The sequence below is a fragment of the Gymnoscopelus braueri genome (assembly GCF_963280865.1).
Source record: "Gymnoscopelus braueri genome assembly, chromosome: 12".
NCBI lineage: Eukaryota > Metazoa > Chordata > Actinopteri > Myctophiformes > Myctophidae > Gymnoscopelus > Gymnoscopelus braueri.
In genome coordinates, this window is record NC_137614.1 from 28,523,074 (window position 1) to 28,533,073 (window position 10,000).

Here is a 10,000-nt window from a genome sequence, read left to right on the forward strand (position 1 = left end):
AAAATGTTTTCATGTGTTCATTTGAGATTGATAAATGAAGCAGTAACCAGGAGTTACTTTAATGAATAAATTGCATTTTACCCAATTTGTTTGGTAGAGTATGCTAACATCTGCAGTGGTGGCTGGTCTCCCTACTCTTCCATTGAGAACATTTGACCCTGGTAGGGCACTTACTGGTCGAACAAGTAGCCCTGCCTGAAGCCCATAAGCGCAATTGCCAATTGGGGGATTCCCTCCCTAGCTGAGCGGTAGATGTTTGGTCTTCCATGCAGGAAACCAGGGTTGAAACAGGTGTTACAGTTGCAATGACCTCACCTCTGTCCGTCAGGAGAGGACATTAAAACATATGTTATTGCATTTAGATTTTACTAGATGTCAGCAAAATGGTCGTAGAAAGTGTAGAATTTAAAAACAATGACTCTTGGTTCCAAACCTTTAGTTTGTCCATGTGTATATAATTTCTATGTTTTGTCATTTAAATAGATTTAGTCAGAGCACGGCCTCCTTGATTCTGTGAAAATAATAGAGAACTGAGGTTAGAGGCTGATTTTATATGCTCTTTACATGTATTTGTGTTGTACTTCCCTCGAATTCCCCATGAACAACAACAACAACTCTATGGCTGACCATAAAAACCCAAGAACCACAGGCATTCACTACAAACAACCTCTCAACAGGAAGTTACGCTGACCAGTCAAAGTTAAAAATACACCCCAACTGGGATCTAGAATAGAATTAACTTGAACTTAATAGCTGGCATTCAAGAATCAAGATTCTTATTGTTACATCTTACTGTATATACAAGTACACAAGCATATTATTATTTGGTTTTGGTTCCTCAGCATTGTAGCGGCATAACAACAATAACAAAACATGTACAGTATAAATAATAGCAACAATAGTAAGAAAATTTGTAAAGTATGCACATTAGTCAAAGCACCATTTGAAGGTGCTGTGAAGGTTCCTATTTAAAAATATCATCCATCTTATTGTATGTACATTTACACAGTGTGCACATGTTTCTGTGTGCAGTCTTGATATTATGCAAAGTGTCATGTGCCAGAGAGCATGGTGTGATGTGTTTATCTGAGAGTGTACAAATGGCACCAAATGGACCCTTATGGGTCCATTTGGTTCCATTTGGTTCCAACACTGAGGATTTTACTGTGTGCAGTATCTTCTTATGAACTCACCTGAAATTGCAAATTAGAATAGAATGCAATAGCTATACTTCTGACAATGTCCACATATCCCAAATAGCAAATAGGCTAATTGTGTGTCCAAATCCAGATCCAGGGGGTGGCCGGAGTAGACGAGATTCCTGCGGCTCCAGAACAATGACCTGTCCCAAAGTCCAACCAGTATTTGAGGAATGCTCATTTTGTGTATGTGGGGGTGGGCTGGGGGGGGGGGGATGGGGGGGTCACATGAAAGGCAATGGTGGGAAGGGGGAAACACATAAACCTTCTCCTCTATCCAAAAATCTGCACAAAACCCCAACAAATACCAGCACCACCCTTTAAAGAAACACCTCACAGCGAATTACGCACCAGATATTTTCTTTCCTTTCACCCCCGCCCCCCATAAAATGCCATTCCAAGACTGTGTTTTGAAAGAGTCTGTCTAGAGATTATTGGGTGTGTGTGTGTGTGTGTGTGTGTGTGCGTGTGCGTGTGCGTGTGCGTGTGCGTGTGCGTGTGCGTGTGCGTGTGCGTGCGTGCGTCTGTGTGTGTGTGTGTCTGTGTCTGTGTGTGTGTGTATGTGACATACACACACACACACACACACACAGACACAGACATGTGTGCATGTGCGTGTGCGTGTGCGTGTGCGTGTGTGTGTATGTCGGGGGGGCCTGACAGCGAGAGGCAGGGTACCTGGCGTGGAAACGGTTCAGTGCTTTATTAAACTCCCGTCGACAATAAACGTAAACACTGTAATTCCCAGGATGCCTCCGAGCAGAGCTCAGTCTGGTTCCTCGTGTCCATGGGTGTGTGTGCTGCTCATAACACCCATAGTTCTTTGTCTGTCTTTCTTCTCTCCAGCTCTCTCTCTCTGTTTCTGTCACTCCCTCACTTCTTACCCCCTCTCTTCACCCCACCACTCAACCCACCAACACACTCTCTCTCTCTCTCTCTCTCTCTCTCTCTCTCTCTCTCTCTCTCTCTCTCTCTCTCTCTCTCTCAATCTCTCTCTCTCTCTCGCTCTTTCACTCCTTCAACAGCTGTAGCTTATCAGCCTTTGGCTTAGTGTGGTCTTACACAATCATTCCTCAAACTACACAGTCGCCTTTCTCCTCCTCTATCCCCTCCTCCCCTCATTTCCTCTTGGCCGTAGTTCCCACTCAGTCCACCCCTCTCTCATTTACCTCCATAGCGCTGCAAGCCTTTCCACTCCCTCCTCGGCCCTCTAAATCCTCTGTTCTGCGCTCGCTAGACCAGAAGCACCTGGCAGACCAGCAGCTTTATATACCATGTCACAGTGGACCAGAGCAGATGATGTCCATCCTGTGTTGTTCATACTAGTTAAGTTCTATGTTGAGTGATTATATGCATTATGTCGTGGTCGTCACGGAGCGTTTGGCCAGTACTGGCATAATTAATGCTGTGTTATGTCTACGTTTATTAGTCAGGCTGAAGGAACGTCTGTGTCCGGATAACCATCAGGCGAATGGCACACACCATTGATCACCCAATGGAGGGTGCCAGTTCTACCTGATTGGACCTCACACAGCCGTGTCTCACATAGCCTTCCCTCAAGAGACAGAACCCCCCCCCCCACATATACAGTACCAGCACTAGGCTACATTCTTTTTTTTTTTATCTGATGGTGCTGTGTGTAATTTGAGAACGTGACCAATGCTTTTTAAAGTTACTGTGGCTGAATCAAACGATATGCCCTCCCTTCCCTGTATGCACGGTCAACACGACCCCAAACCCCTGCATGTTACACACACACAAATACGCACACACGTGCTCTTTTTGTTCCCCCCTCCCCCCACTCTCAATTCTCACCAAGTACTGTACTGCATTGGGCACTCCACATTTTCATCTTTCATCTTCATCTCTCTCTTTCTCTCTCCCATCCATGTATCTGCCATCACTTCCCGACTGCCCTCCTCCACTGTCTCTCAACACCACCCTCCCCTCCCATCAGCCCAAAAGGAAGTAAAAGAGAATTTCTTCACACAATCAACCCCCCCCCCCCCAAGAGACTCTTCCAGATCTATCCATTCGTACCTTCTTTTTTTTTCATTTAATATGAGCCGGAAATTCCAAGGTTGTGAGCTGTAGCCTGGACTGAATTATTCCACGTGTTGTTCTTGGGAATGGTTGCATGACTCACAGTCACATTCTACACTGATTGGTGGGGGATATATAGGCCTACAGTATAGTACAGGCTGCATTCCATACCTGCAAATCAATCTCACACATATGGGAGCGACTAAGGGATTGTGGTAGCAGACGCAAACAATGTCCAGTGCATTAGTCTGAGGCTGGGGAATAGTGAGGCCTCTTGGAGGTAGAAAGACACGCATGCTACAAAGTTAGGCATACATACCACATACATAGCAGTCATATGTGCACATACACTTACACTAAATCCTGAGTGTTAAAGCTGCAATCCGTAACTTTCATGCCCTTCCCGGGATCTGAACCCGGGGATAACAGAGAGCTCATTTGGGAAGGCAAGGTATTTCCCTTTGAATTTCATGCAATAACCTCTTGTCAACCATTAGTGGTCCTACTCAACCACAGGATCTAAATGTTTCGATAGAAGAGCAGGGTGATCTCCAACCACTGAAGTTGTGTTAGATATATTGTATTAACATAATCTATCCTACAGATAGGTTACAATTGTATTCAGTTAAAAAAGTTATGGATTGCAGCTTTAATGGAGATACAAGGTTTCTGCACAACAGCAACGCTGTGCAAGTTTTGCAAAGATTTAACTAAATAGGCCCTGGTTAATTTGGTTACATTTGTATAAGGGTTACAAATGGAAAAATGAACACAGGATTTTACTATGAACTAAATGCATAATCATGTTTATTCATATGCATACAGACTATTACCAGCTCAGTGGCCTTGTGGTTAGAATGTCAGCTCCGAGATTTGGAGGTCGGTTCAATCCTCTGCCGGGTCATAGCAAAGACTATGTAAAAATGGGCCAATGCCTCCGTGCTTAGCACTGAGCATCAAGGGTTGGATTGGAAGTAAGTCTCTGTGCCATGCAGGGTTAACTTGTACTTGTACATCAGGCCGCCTCACCTTACTTTAGATACAAACTAAGGTCTTCAGCCTCATTAAACCAATTTAATTGCGTAACAATGCTGTTCTCACTTATGAGGGATGAACCCCTTTTTTCTTTAAACACGAAAAACAAAAACAGAAACGCAAGCCTGTCTGTATCCAGAGCCTTCATCAGATGGACAGCTGTCCATGGCCCCAAGCCCTTAGGGATCCACTGGGCCCCATGTAAATTGCCAACAGTGGACCAATTATTTTCAAACCATAAATCTGGCTCATAATTACCAGGGCCATGACTTGTCCTTGACCCTGTAAATGCTTGCCTTTCACTGAGACACTGACTTAAGGCTTAGAGAGTGTCTCTGAGCACCAATAACTCTCTCCTGTTGCAGTTCTCACGTTTCACCACTTGGTGCTGCTGCTAACACAGTACACCACCGTTCAGCAGTGTTGTTTCAGGTTCTCATCTCGGGGACCACCTGAGTTCTGGCAAGGCTGCTGTTCAGAGTGACATCATCTCTTTACATTTCTCTACTACTGTTTCTGTAGATATAGAGAAAGATGAGAGACTGCTTCTGAATTTCAAAGACTACATTGTCACTGACAAAACCTGGACTTGACTAATATTAATATAGGCTACCATTTTACTTTGTTTTTAATCATGTGTTTTTAACCAAATCTCACCAGTGGTGGAAAAAAGTACTCACATTTTCTACTTAAGTAGAAGTATCAATACTGCAATGTAGAAATATTCTGATACAAGAAAAAGTCCAGAATAAAAAAATTACTTGAATAAGTACAAAAGTATTGGTGTCAAAATGTACTTAAAGTACCAAAAGAGCAAAGTACTCCTGCAGAATGTCCCATTTCACAAGTTTTCAAATGTATAAAAACCTGAAAATGAGCTTGTAGTTCGGCTGTTTTCAAATGGTCAAAAAGTACAGTATATGGTTGAATAGTTAATGCATAACTAAAGTTGTCAAATAATTGTAGAGGAGTAAAAGTACAATATTTGCCTCTGAGATGTAGTGGAGTAAGTAATAGTAAAGAAAATTGGAAAAACTCCAGTAAAGTAAAAAAGAAAAAAAAAAAAAAAAATTGTACTTAAGTAGTTCTTGAGTAAATGTACTTAGTTACTTTACACCACTGGACTACATGGGCCCTGTCCGGCGGTGGGCTACTCTACTCATGCTGGTTAACGTGCGTCGATGGAAATACTTGACTTGCCCCCCCTAGAAATTACACCTTAGTTCTAGTAATCCATCCAATCCCGGACGAATATCTCCACTCTCCCCTCTCAGAACGGACCAATCAGGGATGGGGATTCCAGTAATACAATTCCCACACATGTTTTTTTTTTTGTGCTCTGTGTCGCTCCACCCCATCCTACAGTCGCACAACGAACTGGAGTAAAGAAAACAAGTTATCTCATAGTCGGCAAACTGTGTTATGGGTGGACTGGGCTTTCACGGAATGAGAGTCAACTTTTGAACCAAATAGGCTACACAGAATTAAGTACAATGAGTAAGGTAAGTTCCAAAAATGTGCTGTGTGTTGTTTTTCAGGTTATTATCCCTGCTTTTTCTTTCCAAGGTTTTGTTTTGATTCTTCTACTGTTTAACAGGAGTGATGTGTTGATAAGTGGTATGGATGCACTTCATCATGCTTTAACTGCTTTCATGCGTTTATTCCTCTGATCTTGGTGTTCCGCGCTCTCACTGCGCACACTGGCTCTTCCCAAACAGTGGGTCGGGACCCATGTTGGGGTCGCGGACCAATTTTTATGGGTTGCGAGTAATTATCCCCTTTTCGTTTCTTACATTTTGTTTTTTGTAATTATTTCAAAAATATATATAAAAAAAAAAAAAATCACCCCAAAACTCAAAATGTTTCATAAATGAAATACCCCCCCACCCCCAAAAATGAGTTTGTAGATCTGCTATTTTCACTAGTTTGGGTCCCGGGCAAACATCTGATTTGGGTCTTGAGCAAAAAGGTTTGAGAACCACCACTGTTGTAGACAACAGTTACAGTGGCGCAGTCAACAACACTGTAGACATGAACAACTTTTAACTGTGTTAAAAGTTTGGAGCCCTCTCAAAACTTTATCAACATGTAACCCAGGCTCTATAGTACATTTCACTGTAACCAGCTTGTGTTTTACCCGCGTCTCTAAAGCTAACATACAACCACGTTTACTGCGTATCTGGCTTTGATGGCGCAAGGTATCATCACCATGTCTTCTGTCCTATTAGCGCTGATGACAGACGTAATCACCCTCCCGTCTCCATCCCTGTCTGTGTTGCGTCACCAGTAACTCAAAATAGATTGTAAAGTTAATTGATGATGCTGATGCTGAGTTTAAAGAGATGGGCTGCGTATTGTATTTACTGTACTGTACCTGTGAGATGAGATCGGTGCACGCGCACCATTTAATGATTAGGTGGTGACGGTAAGGCAAGCGCGTGTACGTGCAGCGTCATGAGTAATTTTGTCAAGGGGGGCTTTATTGGGGGAAATACCTGATTGATTGATTAATTAATTGATTGATTGATTGATTGAATACTACATTAACATTTAACAGTTTACAAAAAGGTAGTGGTTTGATTATACAAATGGTGCTAAAAGGATAACACAAAAAGCCTTGAGGGCTTGTTTCCATTGTGGTCCTGTCTCCTGTGTATTCAATTCATCGAGACATTTGAAGACATGGGCCTACAATAATATACAATAAAATGCAAGACATCATCTATACTAATAGCAATAAATAAATAAAAAGTACAATAAACATTTGGGCGGTGGGGGGGTCATTTCTGGTGTTAAGCTTGGATTTTTTACAGGGACCAGTTACAAATTGCAGATAGGTGCTCTTTTATGGGATTTTGAAGGTGCACGTGCACGTACGTTTGAGTGTAGGATGGTGTGTAATATGCATCATGTGCGTGCATACGTTTGAGTGTAGGATGGTGTGTAATATGCATCATGTGCGTGCATTTACAAACATACATTTCACATGTCAACCCATCAAGGCAGACTTCCCTATCAGGTTCTCATATTATTAATAGAGTTCCTTCCCCATGCACTCCACTACGGAGGGTTGACAGGAGGAAAGCAGCCATGGATTAATAACAAGATAACATTGTCTCTCCTCCCTAACCTTTCCTTCAGGGCTGATAACAGTGTGGTCGTTAATGGATTTCTCCTGTATGAACAATATTTCATGTTTTGGTAGACAAGAAGGGGTGAGTTTTGTGTTTTCATTGGCCTTCTATAGCTGGAAGTGTGCTCCATATGTTACTTGAGTTTTTCCCCCTCGTCGTTTCGTCTAGAGGCCTGACACACACTCAGCACTGGCTCCAAATCAGTTGTCAACTTGTCATGTTCGCGTCTGAAGTCCATACATTGTGCAGCGTTTTTGCAGTAGTACTGCAGGGCTTTTCAAACAATTCCTTACGGTGCTACCAAGCCTTGACTGTTGGCTGCTCCCATCGTGTCCTCAAAATATTACACAGAATAGATAAATAAACCCCCAGCGTGAGATGATGTAAAAGGGTGAAGTTGCCTTCATTGTAATCTCTCAAGGCAGATTCCGAGCTCAAATTCAAATTACTGTTTTTTTTTTTTTGCTGATGGGTTCCCAGATTGCCTTCATTGTGGATGGGAATTGGTAAATGAGACTAGAACAACATGGATATCAGTTTTTGGCTTTTAGGAACTGCAGTAGTGGAAGGAGCCAAAGTTAACAGCGATATTAACTGACAAAACGATCTGCGTTGTCTTGAATGTTAGCTCTGGGTAGCCCTGATAGGAGGATGACAGCTTCGTCTGTTTTGAAACAATAGGGTTGAAATGAAGGTGGTGTGGTGTGTACACACTGGATGCCCAGCAGAAGTTCATTAGCGAGCAGTCGTCATGGTGCATCTGCTAGAGCCGTGATGACTGTGTGTGTGTGTGTGTGTGTGTGTGTGTGTGTGTGTGTGTGTGTGTGTGTGTGTGTGTGTGTGTGTGTGTGTGTGTGTGTGTGTGTGTGTGTGTGTGTGTGTGTGTGTGTGTTGTTAGAGCCGTAGGGACCGGAAGTGTGTCATGGCGTCACACTGACCTCACCTCTGGAACAGGCTGTCTCTGTTCCCTTGACTGCCTGTCCCACCCTTTAGACATAAACACACACACACACACACACACACACACACGCACACGCACACGCACACGCACACGCACACACACACACACACACACACACACACACACACGCACACACACACACACACTACAGTACATGCCAGAGGATGTGGCACATGTACGCAAGTAACAGCCATTACAGAATTAGCATCCATTATCTTTTCATCAGGCAGCAGATGGTGCAGTTTGTTCCTGTTGTCTGTTCTGGGAAAGTAGCGTATTTCTAACCCTATGTAACACTTGGTTGGCACTGACCTTTATGTAAGCTTGTATAGTTGGAATTGAAATGGTCTTGCACACCACAAGCATGGTTTCGGCGTTGTATATTTGTCTTTTTAAAGTCATTATTTGGTGTTTTTGAGCCATTATTTGATAGGTAGAGTGGAGAGACATAACATTAGAGGTTAGTGACATGCTGCAAATGGTCCGTCCGGGAATCAAACCAAAGACTTGGGACGGGACACCCCAAATGGGCATAGTAATTGATGATCAAATAGTCCTAAGGGAAACTTCAGAAATACTTAACATTTCATAGCAAAAGGTCAGGTGGGAAACCTTTCCCATTTTAACTGATGGTCAATTATGTAATTCCTCCCAGGGAGAAACCATCTTTTCCCCCTTAGGAAGATACACCAAGACTGTTATTGCAGCTGATGGACATTCAACACATTCTTTTATTTGAAAAAACGAGAGAGAAGGATCTCAGAATGATCTAGAGACATTGCATTTCCCATTCTGACAGATGGACATATTTCCCATTAGAATGGATGGACAATCCCAGTATTCTTCCAGGGGCCGGAGAATAACGCGACCTCCCCCTCAAGGACAGCTTATATCCGTGGCCTCAGAGGCCTTCTGCAGCCGAGGGCGAGGTCAGTGGGTCCAGTGCTGATGTACCACTAGTACCGAACAATGTCCATCATTGTCTAAATATCAAGACTATTTATAGAGGGAAGAGAGTTTCCAGGAGGTGTGTGTATATAGGGAACGGGGAGAGATGTGTGTGTGTGTGGGGGCGTGGGGGGGTACACACGCGTACATGCATCTGTCATGCTTGGGTGGATGTGAGTAGCAGCATCATGTGTGTGGGTGTGTGTAAGGAATTAGAGCACATGTTCGTGCACTCTGCCCATTCATAAGTGCATGATTAACCACTAGAACCCTAGCGTCCCTATTCTTGGGGGAAGATATTTGGTGTAGATCGAAAAGAGACTCCGGTCAACTAAGTATATAGGGTTTAGGTGGTTAAATCCTTGCTTGTACAGTATACGTGTGTGTGTGTGTGTGTGTGTGTGTGTGTGTGTGTGTGTGTGTATGTGTGTGTGTGTGTGTGTGTGTGTGTGTGTGTGTGTGTGTGTGTGTGTGTGTGTGTGTCTTGCATCTCTACGTGTTCACCCCTCCCTTGGTCAATCCTGCTACTGTTCTTTGATGGCTGGGTGGACTCTGCAGTGAGGAAGAGGGAGGGATTTCTTGTTAGAAAGCATCTCTTTGACTTCATAACCCCCAGTTTCTTTGCCAGACGGCAAAAAATATAAGAACAGGACCTTCTTGTGTGCGGCATATGTTTAATG

The 10,000-nt window shown here is 43.3% G+C and overlaps 1 protein-coding gene across 6 annotated transcripts in view; it reads left to right on the forward strand.

The window, feature by feature from the left end:
• tns2a (tensin 2a) overlaps window positions 1-10,000 on the forward strand; it is a 65,734-nt gene that overhangs the window by 3,762 nt on the left and 51,972 nt on the right. The window contains exon 1 of one of the 6 annotated variants that reach the window (XM_080444169.1): window positions 5,633-5,779. The exons of 4 other annotated variants lie outside the window; for them this stretch is intronic. In XM_080444169.1, the coding sequence (XP_080300295.1) occupies window positions 5,771-5,779 (9 nt within the window). In that variant the 5' untranslated portion in view covers window positions 5,633-5,770. Of the gene's footprint in view, window positions 1-5,632; window positions 5,780-10,000 lie in introns of those variants that run through there. One more of the 6 variants, XM_080444170.1, reaches the window with a different exon arrangement.